Source organism: Paramormyrops kingsleyae, chromosome 14 (assembly GCF_048594095.1).
Source record: "Paramormyrops kingsleyae isolate MSU_618 chromosome 14, PKINGS_0.4, whole genome shotgun sequence".
Classification (NCBI taxonomy): Eukaryota; Metazoa; Chordata; class Actinopteri; order Osteoglossiformes; family Mormyridae; genus Paramormyrops; species Paramormyrops kingsleyae.
Window position 1 is genome coordinate 14886397 of NC_132810.1, and position 20855 is coordinate 14907251.

General features: G+C 45.7%; 1 protein-coding gene and 1 long non-coding RNA gene across 5 annotated transcripts; one reads left to right on the forward strand and one right to left on the reverse strand.

The window, feature by feature from the left end:
• Nucleotides 1-399: 399 nt before the first annotated feature.
• On the forward strand, nt 400-16594 carry LOC111855549 (uncharacterized). 4 transcript variants are annotated; one of them, XR_011982610.1, is made up of 6 exons: nt 725-2291; nt 2655-2826; nt 4388-4461; nt 4844-4959; nt 15192-15324; nt 15783-16594. It is a non-coding gene; the product is annotated as an uncharacterized lncRNA (long non-coding RNA). The 4 variants fall into 4 exon arrangements; XR_002840917.2 differs by lacking the exons at nt 15192-15324; nt 15783-16594 and adding an exon at nt 400-530 and having other exon boundaries at nt 1124-2291; nt 4844-5892; XR_011982611.1 differs by lacking the exon at nt 15192-15324.
• LOC140578420 (antimicrobial peptide NK-lysin-like) lies at nt 6047-7848 on the reverse strand. Its single transcript, XM_072699381.1, has 5 exons — nt 7669-7848; nt 7055-7107; nt 6649-6768; nt 6266-6423; nt 6047-6161 (listed from the first exon to the last, which is right to left on the reverse strand). Exons 1-5 carry the CDS (start codon nt 7730-7732, stop codon nt 6158-6160), a joined length of 399 nt encoding a protein of 132 aa, XP_072555482.1. The 5' UTR covers nt 7733-7848; the 3' UTR covers nt 6047-6157.
• Nucleotides 16595-20855: the final 4261 nt, after the last annotated feature.

Below are 20855 nucleotides of genomic sequence, written 5' to 3' on the forward strand. Positions count from 1 at the left end.
TGTATTTGTAGAAACGCTTGAAGGACTAACGCATCACCCGGCTGCACCTTTCTGCTGATGGGAGCGCGAGACTGAGCACTGAAACCATCCTACCAGTTTAGGCGGGAGCGTGAATAAAACATTAGCACAGCTCCGCTTTTCCTCTGGGGCGGTGTTCTGTCATAAAATACTACCTACCGAGACGTGCTATCGAGCCTTTCTGCGCATGTACAGTTCCACCGTTTTGGAATTAGGGTTAGGTTCTGGCGGTTAGGGTAAGAGTTAGGGTTAGGGCTATCGATTAGCACTACGGTAGCATTTTTCGACAAGGCAGCACATATCGACAGAACAGCGAGTCGTCGTAAGGTTTGCTGTGGCTCCCTCCCCCCCGGAGATTAATTGGAGTTACCAAACTGCTCATGGGTGTGCGCAGGGGCGTTGCTTAAGATTTTGGGCCCCAGATCAGCAGGTTGATGGTTGGCTGGGGATTATTTGGGCGAAGCACAGCCTAAAAAGAGGCGGAGAGTTTGGACGGAGCGGCGGGAGGGGAGGTAAGTCTCGCTTCTTTCATACTGGAGTCAGTTTGTGGATGATGTGATTTGGAAGAAGGTCTGGCTTCTCCCTAATAAATATTTAATTACCAATAAAATTAAGGAAATTTATTTTAAACTTATTCACAGATTCTACCCAGCTAAATGGTTTATTAAACGACGGTTTAAAAAGGACATTGATATTACCTGTAACTTCTGTAATGAACACCCGGAATCTGTTGTGCATTTGTTTTGGCATTGCCCTGTTGTCACGAATTTCTGACAAAACCTCTGTAATTTTATTTCTGAACGTATTGTTAAAAACTTTATTTTACTGTGGAAAAACGTATTGTTTGGTCTCACAGAAAATGACACATTTAAAAAGTCTCATGTTTACATAATTAACCTTATTATTTTGATGGCAAAATTTCATATTCATAAATGTAAATTTGCGAGTAGTAAGCCATGCTTTATTGCCTTTGAGAAAGAGTTCAAACAATACATCTGTTCGATTAAGTACTCTTCAAAACAAAAGGCAGTTAGGACTTTAACGGCTTGTTCTGTATTAGGAATCTTTATATAGATGATCTTTTTTTTTCTTTCTTCCCCCCTAGCGTTAAACTCTATATTTGATGTTTTATATTGGACTTGTATGTCTGCTTGAAGTTAATAATAAAAAAAAAAGTCTCGCTTCTTCCGTCCGAAGTGAACGACGCTGTGTCAACGCCTTGGATCCGTTGGGGGGCGGTAGGTGATCGGAGTCGTACGGGTTCTGATTGCTAAAACTGGGTTTTGAAACTGATTACTGAAATTGGTTAGATGTTGTTACCGTTTTGGTTAATGCTATCCGAAAGTAGAGCGCTCCTGTGAAACCTTTTGTAAGCTGAAATGGTGTAAAGTGATGAAGCAATTACCATTAATCTATATCGGAAACATTTCCGAGTGTTTCCAGACCCCAAAAAGCTTCAATTAACGGAACCAATACTGCCATGCGCTGCGTAAGGACAGGGATGCGTTCCGAGAAAGGCATTGTTAGGTGGCTTTGTTGTTGTGAGAATGTCATTGTGCACTTACACAAACGTAGATGCTAATGTCTACTGCACACTTAGGCTATATGGTATAGCCTAAACAACGATAAAAAAAGTACAGGAAATGTACTGTACAAAATACTGGATAATGATGATAAATGTATGTGTTATAATTGTATTCACACCAGCATCACCACAAACACACGAGTTATGTGCCATGATGCTACACTATGATGTCGCTAGGCGGGATTTTTCAGCTCTACTATAATCTTTCATTCCATCAACAAAAACAGATGCTAATGTAGGTCTTTCATAAATGCGGAGTGGTGTAAAGCGAACGTTCCTAAAGCGGGGGATACCTGTGTTGGGTTTCCTAGCTGATGCGTGTATCGAAAAAGCTGATTCAGTTCGTTTCAATCGTATTTGTATAGTGCATTTTCACAATATTACATCCTCTCAAAGTGCTTTACATTATCCCCGACAGTGTCAAGGAAATATTCTTTGGGAGGAACCAAACTCTTAGGGGGAGTCCGTCCTACAGGGGCCAGCAGAGGAAGTCAAATGAACAAGATGGCAAAGTCCCAATTCACACTGACCAAATTTTAAGATTTGCAGGGGGCAGACATGCCGATGCTGCTTGTGGTAGAAGGATGAACAGTGGTACAGCAGCAAGGAAGGAAGGAGAGACGTCACAAGGACAAGGGCGGGCAGGCCGGAAGGACGTCACAGGTAGCAGAGACGTCACAGGCAACGGGTAGGCAGAATATCTTGATTTTGTTTTGGAGGGGGGTCTCCAGGCAGCACATCCCAGGAGGGGTAGGAGAAATAAAAAAGTGCATTAGCCAAAGTAGGGGAGACTAGAGGCAGTGCAAACAGTTAGGTAAGTGCAATGTGCAAGCTCCGGCAGATACGGCTATGGCAGCATAAGTAGGAGGGAGAGGCAGGTGGGAATGCAGGCATGGGGAGTCCCTGAAAATGTCAGCATCCAATTCCTCAAGGGGGTGTGAATCTAGAGTTTTCAGTAAATCTGAGGCTTCTGTTCTTGCTGATTTAATGGTCTGTCTGTGTCTTACACACAGACCTGGCTGTGTATCTCATCTCCTTCCCCCCTCTCTAGTGTCTGGAAGAGCTGAACCTGAGTGCTAACCCTCTGGGAGACTGGGTATCGCAGCCTCTCTCCTCTGTCCTGTCAGCCTGCCCCCTGCTGGCCACTCTGTCCCTGCAAGCCTGTGGCCTCACTGCTCGTTTCCTGCAGCAACATCGCCTCCTGCTGGCCAGCACACTTGCGGGTGAGCCTTTCCTGACCCTCGTTCTGTGACCCACTATGTTCTGGTCGCCTTAAATGGACCTCAGGAAATTAAAAGAATTTAAAGGGCCAGATGCTCAGTTGCCCCCCCCCCCCCCCCCCCACACACACACACACACACACACCCCTGCTGCGATGTGCAGCTGGCGGGGCTTACAGTCCAGCAGAAAGAGGAAGCCCCCATCCTTAGGCCTCTTTAGATAGGTCTGTTTCTGCCTGCTGCCCATATGATTCTACGATCTTTATACCGACCTGGAGGTCCTGAACGCTTAGCCTTCTCTTACCAGCACCCATAATGACAGTGTGCCCCATCCAGGTACGGGCCACCTTCGCTCGGTGTGCCTTTCCCACAATGCACTGGGCTCCACCGAGCTTGAACTGGTGCTGAAGAGCCTGCCTCTTCACTGCCTGACTCACATCCAGCTCTCGACCGCACGCACAGGCCCAGCTGACCTCCCCGGCGCTGCTTTAGCTGTTAATCATGCAAATCTAACCATTAATCAGATTATCAGCCATTTCCTACAGAGTTTTACTGGTAGCTTCATATGCGGAGAATTTGTTTGACGTTTTGGTGACGGATGTGTAAAACCCTAACCCCACCTTTTCACACTTCATGTGTGAACTGTGAAGAAGATCGCACGGGAAATTGCACTCATGTGCACCGTCGTGCTCCTGCCAGGCCCCCCAGCCCCCCGCAGCCCCCTCCAGCTCCCTGCAGCCCTAGACTGCGCAGAGGCCCCCTTAGACTGCGCAGAGGCCCCCTTAGACTGCGCAGAGGCCCCCTTAGACTGCGCAGAGGCCACCTGCTCTGCCGCTGCGGCGCTGCCTCGGCTCCCAAGCACCACTTGGTTTTTGCAGCTTCGCTGCGCCACTCAGAGTTCACACTGATTGGCCTTTCACCTTGTTCGCTGACCTTGAGCAAAGCGGCATCCAATCAGATATAATCTTCAGTTTGTGCCGGGTAGGTCTGGCGACTTGGAAACCAAACTGCTTAACAACATGGAGGAGAAACTAATAATCGCAGTATCCTGAGTTAAGTGCAGAGACAGGGATAGCAGGTTGATTTTAGTAAGCATATTTAGCTAATGAAACTAAACACACTTATGTTTTGACCTAACACTGAGAGATCAAGAGCCTTTTTTTGGCTTCAAGCCACAAAACACTTTATAGTCGCACATTTTTATGGCCAGTGCCCGTTCGTGGCACTATTCACCCACTCAGCACCTTTCAGAAGCACCAGGGGGTTTGCCGCAAATGTTTCGCCTGTGCCAAGCGGTTCGGCGCTTGCTGTGTGGACATCGCCGTGGGCTGTACTCACACTCGGCCCGGTTGCCATGTACCGTGCCTGAGCACGATTGTCCCCCCTCCCCCATTGATATCGCTCACATTGCACTTAATGTTTCGGGCCACACTGCACCTCTTGTCGTCATGTTCGTTACATTTTTGTTGCTACCCAGTCTGCCTGACCCCCTGCTCCCGTCTAACGTCACGCTCACTCTCTGCCCCCCTGCCTGGTACCCGCTCACGTTTGGCTTCTCTCGCAGGGGCACTGCACCGTGCAACATCTGAGCTTGTCTGCCAACGGCCTGAGTGACACGGACGTCCTGTGCTTGGCCAGGTGTGTTTCTGCTCCTTCTCTTTGCCTTCAAAATGCATCACATTTATTCAGCAGATGTTTTTGTCCAAAGCAGCATACAGTTGAGAGGGCAGAGTCTGACAGTCCCTGGAGCGGCTCGGGGTTAAGGACCTTGCTCAGGGCTCCAACGGTGACATCACACTGCCGGCCCTGGGGTTTGAGTCGGCAGCTTTCTGGTCACAGAAGGCACCGTAACCTCAAGTCAAGTCAAGTGTGTGAAACGGTGTCACTGAAAACCACGTCCAGCAGAACGGTGTAAAAATGCCGGTTTTCCACATGCTGCATTTCGGAAGAGGCACAGCAGTGATCTCCTGCGTCTGAGGGCAGCGTCTCAGTGTTTATTCCCCCCCCCTCCCCCTGCCAGGTGCCTGCCCCTCTGCCCATCTCTGGAGTCCCTAGACCTGTCGGGGAACCCCGGTGTGACGGAGGCTGGGTGCACTGAGGGACTCGGGGCAAATGCTGGCCTTCCTTGACCTGCAGGTTAAGACTGACACCCACGCCGACTCCACACTGACCTCACGCAGACCCCCTACAACACGAAATGACAGGAGACGTGGTCCTGCTCAGACAGAGTCGTATTGTGTAGGAAGTGTCGTCATGGAAACACAAACCCATGTGGTGTTGGTGTGCATGTTGTGTGTCTGCTCATTTTCTGCTGTGGTTGAGAAGCTGTTGCTGTAATGCTTATTTTGGGCTGTACCTGTCATCATCTGGAGGTTCTGATATGAGCCATTTGCTCCATCTTGGTTTGAGGGTTGTTGGGTGGGGTCCTCTCTTGTCAATCGACCACTAGCCCCGGTGACCGTGGTCCTGCTGTGCTATTGACCTCGGGTCCACAGTAATACTTAGGCCCAGTCTCTCATCCCACAAGTTGCATGCTTGGTTCGTGTGGGTGGGTGTGTGTGTGTGCGAGCGGGTTTACCTATCCTTATGGGGACATAATGTCCCCATAACGTGATAAATATCTGGGTTTTTTTTCCCTTATGGGGACTGGTTTCCTGGTCCCCATAAGGGAAAACTCTATTTTATAAAAATCGGTGACTGCTATGAAAAAACTATTTTGTTAGGTTACTTATGGTCATGGTTAGGGTAGGGGTTAAGGTTGTCAGAGTTAGCGTTAGCATTTTTCCCATTGAAATGAATGAGCGGCCCCCATAAGGATATCTTTACCCTACATATGTGTGTGTGTGTGTGTGTGTGTCCACCCTTTGTGTGTCTGTGGGTGTGTGTGTGTGTGTGTCCACCTTTTGTGTGTCAGTGGGTGTGTGTGTGTGTAGGGTGATGTAGGGCTATAAGTGTGGGGTTTCTGAATTGTTATGGATGTCTCGTGCCCTTTAAAAAAATCACTTGGATCTGTCCGTAAGTGTGATGGACCTGAATTAATGGTGCATATTAAAACCATGGAAGTTTTCATCCTTTCTGTTGGATCCCAGTTTTTCTGCTGCCCTAATTGACTGAGACTCCTTCAGCTAAGCGAGTGGGATGTGTGTAAATGCAGCAGCACCCAGTGCCACCTGAGTGCCGACACTGCCGCAGGGAGGTGAAAGTTAATATCACAGGACCATTGTTTTTTTTTTTTAAAATACTGCTTTTATTTTTAAAATTTTGCATGACATTTTGAATAGATGATGGCAGCGGTATCTTGCCTTGAAAAGCGCCTCAGGAATCCTTCTGCAGGTTACCTTTAACAGCAAACAGCACACAAGTTCATAGGTTAGCTTACAATCCAGTGCCTAAAATGAGGAGGTATTGCACTTTAAACCGTCTCAGGGTTGTGGTGACTCACTTGCAGGCATTGAGGTTAATGCAGGCCTGCTGGGGGCTGTCAGTCGTCGACAGCTCCTCCACTAGCATGTCACTCACTTTACTGAGGAATCTTTTGCACAGGCCCCGTAAAAATCCGATTTTGTCACACATCTGATTCAGCACATCTTTTGCATTCTCCTGAAGGGACAGTTTTGGAAAACACTGTTAAATTTCATGAAAATATTTGACTTCTTGGCTTTCAGATGGCTGCATGTACCGATCATTTTCAAAATGTCCTAAGTAAATATCCAGAGCATCTATTTAACGCATGAGTGAGTCAAGTAGGAAGCTGTTTGTCCGCTTTGCCCCTGGGGTCTGGGGTCCTTCACTGGTTCAAAAACGTCAACGGGGGGGGGTCATTACCGGTGTCTTATTGTCCCCTATGAGCTTCCTTGCTTTCTGTACGATCCATTTGCAAGCCCAGCAAAGCCCAGGAAGCTGCTCCTCCAGCAGAGCCTCCAGCTCCTGAAAGTCCTCACTGGTCTGGGGTGGCGGGTGGATGAGCCGGGAAAAGTTAGTTAACCACAGAAACATGATAGACCCGCATCGTCAGAATTAACATACAGAATGAATTTTTCATCATTTTTATTATGATACGCCTGTCCATGGCTTAACATCTAGAATGTAAAGGAGAATGGATCCATTAGTCAATTATCTCCAAGCAGTGTGATGGAGAGGCTGCAGTGTGAATGTATTCACTTTGCAGGGTGATGACTGGAGTATTAAGGTATTATTAATATTAAGGTAATAAATGTGCTTCACCGCTCACCTCGTTGATCTTCTGAAAGTACACCTCGCGGTACTCCCAGCGGTCCACGATGGCTGTAGGGAGGCAAGAGCATCAAAATCAGAAGAAGTGAAGAGAGGATGTGTAAGCATGCTGTCATTAAGAATCAACATTAAGAAGCGAGAAAAGGATGTGTCATGCTTTCATTACGAATCAGCAGTAAAGCCCGATGAGGTCCTCTAACTTTCAGAGCTGGCGGTCTTTATGAGAAGATGGATATAGCATAAAACGATGCAACTACAAGTTGTTATGCTTATTTTTAGTAACATAGCCAAATAAATATTAGACCTAATGATAAATAATTGAACTGTTTGTTTTAATGTAGAAACGAAAATTTCCTGGTTACACGTGGGTGTTGGTCATAGCTGTAGTTACTGATGTCATTAATCAAACACAATTTATCCCTGATTTCATAACTCATATTCCATCTCTTTAAGTGAACTTATCTGTAAAGTAAATTACTACTAAAAAAATTATAATGATAGCATGGCCAATCTGGTCCATCCTTCACCTTTCACCATGAGACCAAGCTTCTGTCATTCCATCAGTTTATATAAATTAGAAAGTGTCATCTCCAGTGTAACTCAGAGTTATACCTGATTCCAACAAAGCGCTGAGGAAGAGGACACCGGCGAGGATGCGGATGCAGGTCATTGTCATAAACTCTTCGAAAGCGTCGTCTGTGCGCGGTGTAGAAACGGACCTATTTAAAGACTGGGGCTTCCTCTTTTTGCAGGGGCGTAAGCCGTCCCAGTAAGTACACCTAGCTGCAAACTGGGCAATGGGGCGGGACTAACTGAAACCAGCAAAGTGAGATGGTGTTGCATTTTAAACTAGTGACCTGTGCGGGACGGATTTTTCAGTCAAGCTCCCGCCCGCAAAATCCCGCAGGTGAACATATAAGTAGTTTTATTTTTACCGCTTCTTCCCGCTACTCTGTTATTTGTTTCACTTGCTTCCCTTTTGAGTATATATAAAAAAGAAACGGAAAATAAACAAATATGTTTCGTTTTATTTTAGTTTAATTAAATGGAATGATGAACATGGACACGAACGAGGAGCTTTTCAGATTCGCCTGTAAATTATTATTTTAATTTAGTCGTTCTTGTTGCTTTTGTGCAGTGGATAAATGAGTATTTGTTTTTAATAAATTAATTTTAAGATTTTGCGGGAGTCCCGCGATTAATTCTTTTCTCCCGCAACCCGCACATACATGAGGACCTTACCGCCCGCACCCGCATTCACCCATCAAATCACTCGGTGCGTTGGGTCCCGCGGTACTCCCGAGGGAGTGCAGGTCTCTATTTTAAACCTTAGACAATCCATTCTGTTATTGAAATGTAATAGGACTGTGTAGCAGGGCCTCATTCTTATTACAGACTGGGCTGATAAATGGCAGTTAAAATTAATGTAGATAAATGGGATCAACTGAAATTAAGGAAGCTTAATACAAGGATGATGCATATTGATATTTTTTTCTTTCCAGTGCTACAGTGCATTTTACACTATTTGCTACAGTCAAATGACAAAGGAAGTAACACCATTATCTGTATTCAGGGCTCCCGAAAGCATTGTGTACTTCACTGTGGTCATTACCAACAGCTGCCCATTACCAACAACTATCTTTAGTTACTGAAGAACCAACTTTAAAATCACACACCTACACAGAAATGCATCACATCGTTGGTGTGTATACTGGCACTGCCATGTCCCACTTTCACCAACGTGTGTTAAGGTTAAATCAAGGGAAGTAATGCTAAGATGATATAATGCCCCTGTCAGACCTCACCTTGAATACTGTGTCCAGGTTTGGTCACCTTACCGCATAAAGGATGTTGCTGCTTTAGACACGGTCCAACGCAGGGCTACAAGGATGATTCCTGGCCTTTGGGGGATGTCTTATGAGCAGAGGTTGGCTGAGCTGAATTTCTTTAGCCTTGAACAAAGGAGACTAAGAGGTGACATGATCCAAGTATATAAGGTTGTAACAGGTCTAGATGCTGTTCATCCAAATTGTTTCTTCAAAATAAATTCTAATTCAAGAACCCGTGGCCACAGTCGGAATTTAGCGGGGGGGGGGGGGGGGATTTAATGTGGATCTGAGAAAGAACAACTTCTCCCCGATTGTAATTGGAGTATGGAATAGTTTGCCCGATGGGGTAGGGCAAGTTAGGATCCTAGATTCCTTCAAATCTGAACTTGAGAAGATCCTGCCAACTTTAAATTATTAGTTGAATTTTATTTTCTTAATATAGTTAATTAAGCAAACTTTATCATTCATTGAAACACACAATGAAACCTTGCCAATGCCATGTTGTCTCCGAAAACAGTATCTGATGTTCGACTTTTCTACATCAGAACATCTTCGTATATGGAAAATGATCACATGACATAATTGGTCTCTCTGCATGGGACACACCAGATGAGAATGGTCTAGTCTCTGAAACACAGCAATTATTTTTAGTTTTACCATTCAGACTTACCTTATGTGACGATTCCAAATAATTCACCAATGCATATTTTTATAACAAGTAGTCAAACAGCGTGAAATAAATATTGACTAACATCCTACATTCAAATATTTTTTTCCTGATAGTTAAACTGTATAAAATACTGTACCGTTTAGTAGAATGACGTATCACTGTGGTAGAGAAAAGACGAGATGAGACAGTGTCACCAGAGTTGCTTTTTAATGCAAGTCTTAATATGAACAAGCCACAAACAGCAAGCACACCGTGACAAGCATGTCGCTGAAACACAGGGGGTCTTACAGCACATTAGGTCGCACACACAGGGAGAAGCTGCACATTACAAAGAAACATGTGAGGATCAGACAAAGAACACAGCTAAGGGTACACATGACAATCAGTTTCGCAGAACAGCCATTTGCAACTAGACATACACAGATGCTATAGACAAGGCCCACAAGCATGCTGGAAAATGCTAATGGGCTCCGCTATGCGGCGCCATCTCACCGGAGCTACAGTATATCAAATGACAAAGGAAGTCACACCACTGCCTTCTTCAGGGCTCCCGAAACTATTGTGTACTTCACTGTGGTCATTACCAACAGACGCCCATCACCAACAAAACTGAAGAACCAACTTTAAAATCACACACCCACATAGAAATAACATTTTAGGGAAGTATGTAATTTAATCAATTAAAATTACATATTTTAAATATGTACAATCTCATTACATCATTGATGTGACTATTTGGTTCTAAGGTCACATGGGGCCGGTTTCCCGAACTAGGATTAAGACTAGTCTTGGACTAAATTTCCGTTTCAATGGAGATTCACCATTGTAACTCAAAGCTAGTCTAGGCTTAGGCTTAATCATTGACTGGGAAACTGGCCAATAAAGTTTAGTTCATATATATTTTCTCCTACAGATCTAACAGACTTTCAAATATCTGTAAAACTGGACAATACATAGGGAATCCACTATTGGTCACTTAGTCCAATTGAGAAGTAAAGTTATCTGGTTCACGGAAGTGCACTAGGTAACATACAAGGACCTTTTAAACATGCAGTCCCATGCATGTCATCTTTTCTGTTATATTTAATTTATTAGATGTTCTTATCCAGAGTGACTTACACTCACTAATCGCAGGTTCCGAAGCTCTCATCCAGGGTGACTTACACTCACTAATCGCAGGTTCCGAAGCTCTCATCCAGGGTGACTTACACTCACTAATCCCAGGTTCCGAAGCTCTCATCCAGAGTGACTTACACTCACTAATCGCAGGTTCCGAAGCTCTCATCCAGGGTGACTTACACTCACTAATCGCAGGTTCCGAAGCTCTCATCCAGGGTGACTTACACTCACTAATCCCAGGTTCCGAAGCTCTCATCCAGAGTGACTTACACTCACTAATCGCAGGTTCCGAAGCTCTCATCCAGGGTGACTTACACTCACTAATCCCAGGTTCCGAAGCTCTCATCCAGGGTGACTTACACTCACTAATCCCAGGTTCCGAAGCTCTCATCCAGGGTGACTTACACTCACTAATCGCAGGTTCCGAAGCTCTCATCCAGGGTGACTTACACTCACTAATCGCAGGTTCCGAAGCTCTCATCCAGGGTGACTTACACTCACTAATCCCAGGTTCCGAAGCTCTCATCCAGGTTGATTTACACTCACTAATCCCAGGTTCCGAAGCTCTCATCCAGGGTGACTTACACTCACTAATCCCAGGTTCCGAAGCTCTCATCCAGGTTGATTTACACTCACTAATCGCAGGTTCCGAAGCTCTCATCCAGGGTGACTTACACTCACTAATCCCAGGTTCCGAAGCTCTCATCCAGGTTGACTTACACTCACTAATCGCAGGTTCCGAAGCTCTCATCCAGGGTGACTTACACTCACTAATCCCAGGTTCCGAAGCTCTCATCCAGGGTGACTTACACTCACTAATCGCAGGTTCCGAAGCTCTCATCCAGGGTGACTTACACTCACTAATCCCAGGTTCCGAAGCTCTCATCCAGGGTGACTTACACTCACTAATCGCAGGTTCCGAAGCTCTCATCCAGGGTGACTTACACTCACTAATCCCAGGTTCCGAAGCTCTCATCCAGGTTGACTTACACTCACTAATCGCAGGTTCCGAAGCTCTCATCCAGGGTGACTTACACTCACTAATCGCAGGTTCCAAAGCTCTCATCCAGAGTGACTTACACTCACTAATCCCAGGTTCCAAAGCTCTCATCCAGGTTGACTTACACTCACTAATCCCAGGTTCCAAAGCTCTCATCCAGGGTGACTTACACTCACTAATCGCAGGTTCCGAAGCTCTCATCCAGGGTGACTTACACTCACTAATCCTACAAATAAGTCATGAGTAGCGCAAGGTGGGGAGCCAGACACAAAGTTTAAATGGCACTGCGTAGCGCTTAGTATACACTGCTTTTTGAGATCATGACAATGCAGCAAAGAAGGGCTTTTCTCGTAAAGCTCGGATGTCCAGTGTATGAAACTCCTTTGTCCGAGGAATGAGTGCCACAGACCGTGTTTCCATTGTCTTAAGTTCAGAAAGCTGACCAAAACAAAATCTGAAAATGTTAGACCCTGAAAAACTCTCCACAAGTCCACGAGGGGGCGCCAAGACTGAGAGTGGCAATGCAATACACAGTATCATTGATATTTTTGCTCGAACTGGCAATATAAACTCCTTCCTGTTCCCAAGTAGCCAGGTTTTTGAGAAGTGCTTCAAGAAACTTTTCGTATCCAAATTTCTTCACATCAACAGACTTATTGAGGGCTGCAAGATAAATGTGAGTCAGTGAAAACCTCAACTCTGACGGCACATTTACCAGAACAATGTAGACAGCGGTTCTTTTATGTTTATTTCTGGTAGCCCAAGCGGATTGTATATTTCAGAATCATCCAGATAACGAATGAGTGCAATACTAAAATCATTCTCAGAAAAAAAGGAGTTTTCATTGTAATGATTTCCATCATGAAAGGACTCTTAAATGCACTTAAAAATGCTATAATGTCTCTGTTACAGAAAACCTGCTGTAATGACTGCAGAACTGGAACATACTGAAAGCTTCTGCTATGACTGGAATCTAGGAAATATCCTCTTGGTTCAACAGTCTTAAAATTCCTCTTGAAAAATGCTCTTCTCTTGAAAGAAGATACATGAGGGCCACCTTCACCAAGGGCTTCACTTATCGGGTTTAACGTGCATATTTCCTTAACCAATGCAGATATTACTGCAGGTCGAATAAATGAAATGTTGTGGAGCCTGAGTGGTGAGGGGATCTGAAGCAGATCTAAATAAATCCAAAAAATCTCTTGTGGTCCTTTGAGTTTAGTTCTGTTTAGTTTTCCCCAAGAAAGCTCTTTTCGTTTCCCCCTACGCTCATGCTCACCTTCTTCCTCACCCGGGCGTGACAGAATGACTCGATTCGGCAACATAAGAGGTGTGTCCTTCGTCAGCTGCTAGCAGCCGGCCTGGAAGGGGGCGCTGCTCTGCAAGCAGGTTAAGCTAGCAGCTGGCCTGATGCCGGATAGCCTTCCCTTATCAATGCTTGTCTCAGCTTTCTGGTTCAATTCCCGGTTGGTGACTGGTTATGGCCCGTGAATCTGCTTCTTATACCGACCTTGAGGTGCTGAATGCTTATCTCCAGCATCTGTGACAGCAGTGTCCCCCATCCGGTTGCAAGCTACCTTCACTCAGTGTGCCTTTTCCCATAATGCACTGGGCTCCACCAGACTTGAGCTGGTGCTGAAGAGCTGAGAGGGTCTTCGCTGCAGCCTGTGGGAAGGGGAAGAGCAAGATGTAGGCACAGTGAGATGTCACACAATTACCATATTAGGAAAAAGATGGCAGATGACACGGTGCGCATTTGTTGTTTAACCCTTATCTTAACCCTAAACCTAATCCCCTGATCCACCTGCGGTACCATTAATGTCATTGCACCCATATATGGTAACTGAATGACATCTCGCTCCGCCTACATCTCGCTCCGCCCACATCTCACCCCGCCCACATCTCGCCCCGCCCACATCTCACCCCGCCCACATCTCGCCCCGCCCACATCTCACCCCGCCCACATCTCGCCCCGCCCACATCTCACCCCGCCCACATCTCGCCCCGCCCACATCTCACCCCGCCCACATCTCGCCCTGCCTCATCCCGCAGGCTGCAGCAAGGTTGCTTGGAACGGCCTGCCTCTTCACTGCCTAACTCACATCCACCTTTCGGCCGCGCGCACAGGCCCAGCTGACCTCCCCGGCTCTGAGCATGTGACTACACACCTGTCTCACATAACCCGTGTTGTCAGCACTGCTTTACCTGTTAATCATGCTAATTGAACTATTAGTCGGATTATCAGCTGTTTCCTAGTTCTGCTAGTTAGTAGCTTTATATGCAGAGGATTCTGTTGAAGTCGCGATGATGGGCACGTAAACCCTAACCCCATCTTTTCACACCTTACAGCTCCGGAAAAACTTAAGAAACCACAGCACAATTTCCTGTTTCACTCACTATTTATGGGTGTGCGTCTGTGAATAATAGTCACTGTTTCCCATTAATGAAGGGCTACTTGCTTTATGAAACAGCCCTGCTTCTAGGAACCTGATACCAACTGTTCTAACAATGCACCTCACACTTGCACTTAATGTTTCCCACTAATGGAGAACAGTGAGAAACTGTCAGATAACTTGACGGTCATCTCTGCCATTAGGAAGTTGGTTCTGCCCTCTGTCTGGCTTGTTTAGTCATTCCCAGTGTCTTCTGTTTCACCTTGTTTTTCTCTACTGCAGCATGGGCGTTGCCGACATTAAATCTCAGGGGGACGTGTCCCCCTCACATTTCATAATTATTTGTTTGGACCCCCCCACATTTAACATAAAATATTAGTTTTATGCCAGTGTGCCCCCAACCCCCCCCCCCCCCCCCCCCCCCCACACACACACACACACACATTCAAAATGCTTCTGATGTACTGCAGTCTGGAAGAATCCTGGCCTGTTGCTTCCCACCAGCAGAACCAGGATTAAACCATCAAAAAAGTGCAGATTAAAATGTGTGTATATATATATATATATAGAGATATACAGTATAGAAATAACAGATTGCTACCTAATCTGTATAGCCTAACCAATCTGTTCCTTTCTGGTTGGTTCATGTATAGTGTTTATCTACGCAAGCATGTGCCAGTCGCATCATAGATGTCATGTCTGTGCTCTGTGCTCAGGTACGGTTAGTGATCACACTACACAGTTGAGAAGGGAGTCTGACAGTCCCTGGAGCGGCTCGGGGTTAAGGACGTTGCTCAGGGCTCCAACGGTGACATCACACTGCCGGCCCTGGGGTTTGAATCGGCAGCTTTCTGGTCACAGAAGGCACCGTAACCTGCTGAGTCACACACAACCCCCCGTAACAAATTAAGGCACAAAATGATAGAAAACAAAACCGCTCAGAGATACAGCCGTATTGTTGTGGGTAGAGTGTGTGAAACGGTGTCACTGAAAACCACGCCCAGCAGAACGGTGTAAAAATGCCGGTTTTCCACATGCTGCATTTCGGAAGAGGCACAGCAGTGATCTCCTGCGTCTGAAGGCAGCGTCTCAGTGTTTATTCCCCCCCCCCCCCCCCTGCCCAGGTGCCTGCCCCTCTGCCCATCTCTGGAGTCCCTAGACCTGTCGGGGAACCCCGGTGTGACGGAGGCTGGCCTCGGTGCCTTGCTGGGTGCGCTGAGGGACTCGGGGCGAATGCTGGCCTTCCTTGACCTGCAGGTTAAGACTGACACCCACGCCGACTCCACACTGACCTCACGCAGATCCCCTACAACATGAAATGACAGGAGACGTGGTCCTGCTCAGACAGAGAGTCGTATTGTGTGGGAAGCATCGTCATGGAAACACAAACCTATGTGGTGTTGGTGTGCATGTTGTGTGTCTGTTCATTTTCTCCTGTGGTTGAGAAGTTGTTGCTGTAATGCTTATTTTGGGCTGTACCTGTCATCATCTGGAGGTTCTGATATGAGCCATTTGCTCCATCTTGGTTTGAGGGCCGGTGGGGGGGTCCTCTCCTGTCAATCGACCGCTAGCCCCGGTGACTGTGGTCCTGCTGCGCTATTGACCTCGGGTCCACAGTAACACTTAGGCCCAGTCTCTCATCCCACGAGTCGCACGCTTGGTTGCGATTCCTTGCCGGTGTAGCCTGCTCAGTTTGCATGCACTGTCCCCCCCAGGTTGCTCAGTGTGGCGGCCCTGTGACACGGGGACAGAGGATGGCCTGTCCTCCTGTGTACGGGAGCTCCGGCTCTGTTCCCGCCGGCTGGAGAAGCTCGATCGGCAGGCTCTGCTGCACAGCCTGGGTGTGCTGGAGGAGGCTGTCCTCTCCCGAAACTCCCTGTGCCTGATCAGGACTTCCCCTGCCCTGTGACGCCGCACCCGCCCCCCAGGAAGACCAGACACCTGCTCCACCAGCTTCTGAAGATCTATCAGATGGATACTTTCCCTGGAGCCCTTGGTGTTAAGGACTATATTTATTATGTACTGATTTGTGTGTGTGGGTGTGTCCACTAGGGGTGTGAGATTTGAAGATATTAGATTATGAACAATTAGCATGTTTCTATAATCTGCCTCTACAGTTACAGCTCATACATGCATCTAAAGTTGTTTCGTCAGCCGAATCCTTTCTGACCCACCAGTGATCTGTTGTTAGTAAACCACAGGTACTGCCTTGTATTTCCTCCTCTCTAATTCTTCAACAGAATTCTCTGTATATAAAGCTACCAACTAGCAAAAACTCTGCCTGAAAAAAAATTGTGATATATTTTTGTTATATTCCGCACCTTCAGGGTCCCACCCTTTGTGTGGGCCCACGATGCCGGGCGTTTGTGAATAGTTTTATGGATGTCTTGGATCCAACAAAACACTTGGACCTGTCCCTAAGTGTGCTGCACCAGAATTAACATATTAAAATGGAAGTTTTAATCCTTTCTATTGGACTTTTTCTGCAGCTCTTATTGACTGAGAAACAAGAAGGAGATTCCTTCAGCTAAGCTACCACAGGGAGGTGGAAGTTAATATCACATGACCATTTTTTTTTTTAAATATTGCTTTTATTGTTTAATTTCGCATGACATTTTGACGATAGCAGCATTCTCTTGCCTTGAAAAGCGCCTCAGGAATCCTTCTGCAGGTTACCTTTAACAGCAAACAGCACACAAGTTCATAGGTTAGCTTACAATCCAGTGCCTAAAATGAGGAGGTGTTGCACTTTAAACCGTCTCAGGGTTGTGGTGACTCACTTGCAGGCTTTGAGGTTAATGCAGATCTGTTTTTCGTCGTCTGTCGTCGACAGCTCCTCCACCAGCGTATCCATGACTTTGCCGAGGAATCTTTTGCACTGGCTCTTTAAAAACCCGATTTGGTCACACACCCGATTCAGCACATCTCTCATACGATCCTGAAGAGACAGTTTTGGAAAATACTGTTAAACGTCATAAATGTATTTGACTCAAATTATCTTTACAGCTTCGGCTTTCAGATGTCTGTATGTATCGATCATTTTCAAAATGTCCTATGTAAATATCCAGAGCATCTATTTAACGCACGAGTGCGTCAGCTGGGACGCTGCTTGCCCTGGGGTCCTTCACCGGTTCAAAAAGGCCGAGGGGGGGGGGGGGGTCATTACCGGCGTCTTATTGTCCCCTATGAGCTTCCTCGCTTTCTTTACGATCCATTTGCAAGCCCAGCAAAGCCCAGGAAGCTGTTCCTCCAGCAGAGCCTCCAGCTCCTGAAGGTCCTCGCTGGTCTGGGGCGGCGGGTGGATGAGCCGGGAAAAGTTAGTTAACCACAGAAACATGATAGACCCGCATCGTCAGAATTAACATACAGAATGAACTTTTCATCATTTTTATTATGATACGCCTGTCCGTGGCTTAACATCTAGAATGTAAAGGAGAATGGATCCATTAGTCAATTATCTCCAAGCAGTGTGATGGAGAGGCTGCAGTGTGAATGTATTCACTTTGCAGGGTGATGACTGGAGTATTAAGGTATTATTAATATTAAGGTAATAAATGTGCTTCACCGCTCACCTCGTTGATCTTCTGAAAGTACACCTCGCGGTACTCCCAGCGGTCCACGATGGCTGTAGGGAGGCAAGAGCATCAAAATCAGAAGAAGCGAAGAGAGGACGTGTAAGCATGCTGTCATTAAGAATCAACATTAAGAAGCGAGAAAAGGATGTGTCATGCTTTCATTACGAATCAGCAGTAAAGCCCGATGAGGTCCTCTAACTTTCAGAGCTGGCGGTCTTTATGAGAAGATGGATATAGCATAAAACGATGCAACTACAAGTTATTATACCTATTTTTAGCAACACAGCCAAATAAATATTAGGCCTAATAATAAATAATTGAACCGTTTGTTTTAGTGTAGAAACGCAAATGTCCTGGTTACACGTGGGTGTTGGTCATAGCTGTAGTTGCTGATGTCATTAATCAAACACAATTTATCCCTGATTTCATAACTTATATTCCGTCTCTTTACGTGAACTTATCTGTAAATTACTACTAAAGAAATAATAATAATAACATGGCCAATCTGGTCCATCCTTCACCTTTCACCATGAGACCAAGCTTCTGTCATTCTATCAGTTTATATAAATTAGAAAGTGTCATCTCCAGAGTAAGTCAGAGTTATACCTGATTCCGCCAAAGCGCTGAGGAAGAGGACACCGGCGAGGATGTGGATGCAGGTCATTGTCATAAACCCTTCGGAAGCGTCGTCTGTGCGCGGTGTAGAAACGGACCTATTTAAAGGTGGGGGCTTCCTCTCTGTGCTGTAGTGTAAGCCCACCCAGCTGCGTATTGCGCGGGGCGGAGGCTGAGCACCTGCCCCTTTTCCCCGAACGATTGAATGCGTCTCCCGTTTTAGGTTCCGAGTGTCCATTTTCGATCTCCGATGATCGTGCTAATTTTGTCGAGCGGGACCTTCCGCCCCCTTTCCTCCGGACGACCCCCTCCCTGAGCGGACCTGATGTATATATATATATATATATATATATATATATACGAACCAGTTTTCGCTCGTCAAGTACATGGTAATTAGGGGTCTTGGCCATATAAGTACTGAAGCAAACGAAGACTAAACAGCAAAACGCAGTTTGCCACCGGTTTTTTTGGGATTCAGAAATGAAAAAACATCCCGCTCCACGCTACACTGCAGCAGGAAGGTACAGCCCTGGTACAGTTTCGTACCCAAAGTAGGAACAACTTTATTGTATGGCAATCACTATCGATTACATCAATAATCGAATAATCTACCAATTAATCTGACGATTCATCAAAGTAGCCTAATCGTTTATAATATTGCAAAGTGTTTCGTCTTTCTCCCTTATTAAGTTCAAACCTCTGCTCCCACCACCTTTGTTAACCAGGTATAGTCTGGCATCAGGGGCAAGGGAATTTTCACTACAAACAGATATCACAAAGAAATACTTTTATTAGTATTAATAAAGTTTATTCAAACTGAGCACTTAAAGCCAGAAGTTCCCCTCAAAGGACAACTCTCCCCCACTGTGCATGGCTGCCACCCCACAGTCCACAAACGCAGCACTACAGACAAAAGACCTACATCCACCATTAACGTCGCTACTCCATACCCTGTGGCACAGCACTCAAAATCACTGTAAGCACTCCAAGAGGATGGGGGACAAGCCACCCCCAGCCAGTGAGGTGACTCTGGGGGACCACTGGCAGAGCACCCAACCTTAAAAGAAAAACATACAAACCATGAGGAGCCAAAGAGAGACACACAAACAATTAAACAGGATGCAAAATCTCCACTTAGCCTGTCTCACGACGAGGTTCCCCGAGCAGCTTCTCCCCACGTCGTAACTAAGAAATTAAGAGTGTGCTTGATGATCAAACGCTGTCTGGAACCTCAGAAAAGGCAGCAACTGCTGCTGGTCCTCCTCTGTCTAAAGGACACGCTCAACATCTTCCTCCTGGCAGCCGAATCACTCTCCTGCACTGAGAGCTGGAAACAGCAGGTAGGGTCGTGAAAGTCTGCTGGGTTCTGACCATCAACAAGTTGCACTAAAAGATCTGGAACCAAAATGTAACAAGCTTTGTAATTTTAATGATAGCTCCATTACTAAATCATCTGGTATACGTACAAAAAAATTACTGGCCTCGGAAATACATTCATCTCCTGTTGTATGGAAATACTTTCTATTTCGCAGAGACAATATTGACAAAAGCAAGTGTTTTGTCGGTACTGCTATATGTCTGTCAGCACAACTCACCACCAACTTATTTGACTATTAGTGGATCATAGTAGATTTTGGCTATAGGCCTATAGTTAATTGTAAAGTTCTAAATATCGCAATAACTTCAAACATGGCAGTGGTAACTCAATCACCCCAAGAGGTCGAATGGCGCATATCGATCGCTAACCTTACATTACTGCACGAGTCCGTCAGACCCCAAAGTCTACTTTTAAGATACATTTGCATTGCAGTCCTTCTGTGGTGATATTTAAGTTCTGCTTTGCAAGATTTAGCAGGAGCTTTTGTGTAACGCAATGTACAAGTGAGGCAACTAGCGCAATATCAGCATGAAGGTGTGGAGGAACCGCTCGGCCTGCAGCGCCGTGAAAAAGCAAGCACCTGAGCTGCCTCCTGTGAAATTCTTATTTTATTTTTTACATATTTGGTCTTTATTTCAGCAATACTTACAGCGAAATACGATAAAACTGCAAAAAGTTACACTTCAACTTCACATTTAGTAACAAGTATACAATTTAGTACACAAATACAACAAAATACGATTCTTATGAGGAAAAGGTTAGTACACCCGTACATCTATTGCTACATCAAACCTAAAAATTAGAATCGGATGCAGCAAATCAGGCGCAAATTTTAGAGAGTCATGTATTATATGAATAACTGGGGCCTCATTTATCTGTCTAACGTTGCATATGCACTTTGAAATGCTGGTACACAACTTCCCATGCAAAATGTGGAATTTATCAAACACAAATTATATACAGGTCACTCAGCACGCGGAGAGAGTACAGGCTGCAGCTGAAATGTCTGCAGTGGGGACATATTTTTAATTTAAGTCCAACAGGCATTTGTAATGTCTGCCATGCAGGCATTTGGCGAGAGGGAAGTAAAGGGAAGGAGCAAACAAGCCAGATGCAGCCTTTGTTCATAGGGAAACTGTAAAGGACTTTATTGGAGAATCCAAACAAATAACAGATTCAGACCGACGGGGAGCTCTAAAGGAAACAGCAACAATGACAGA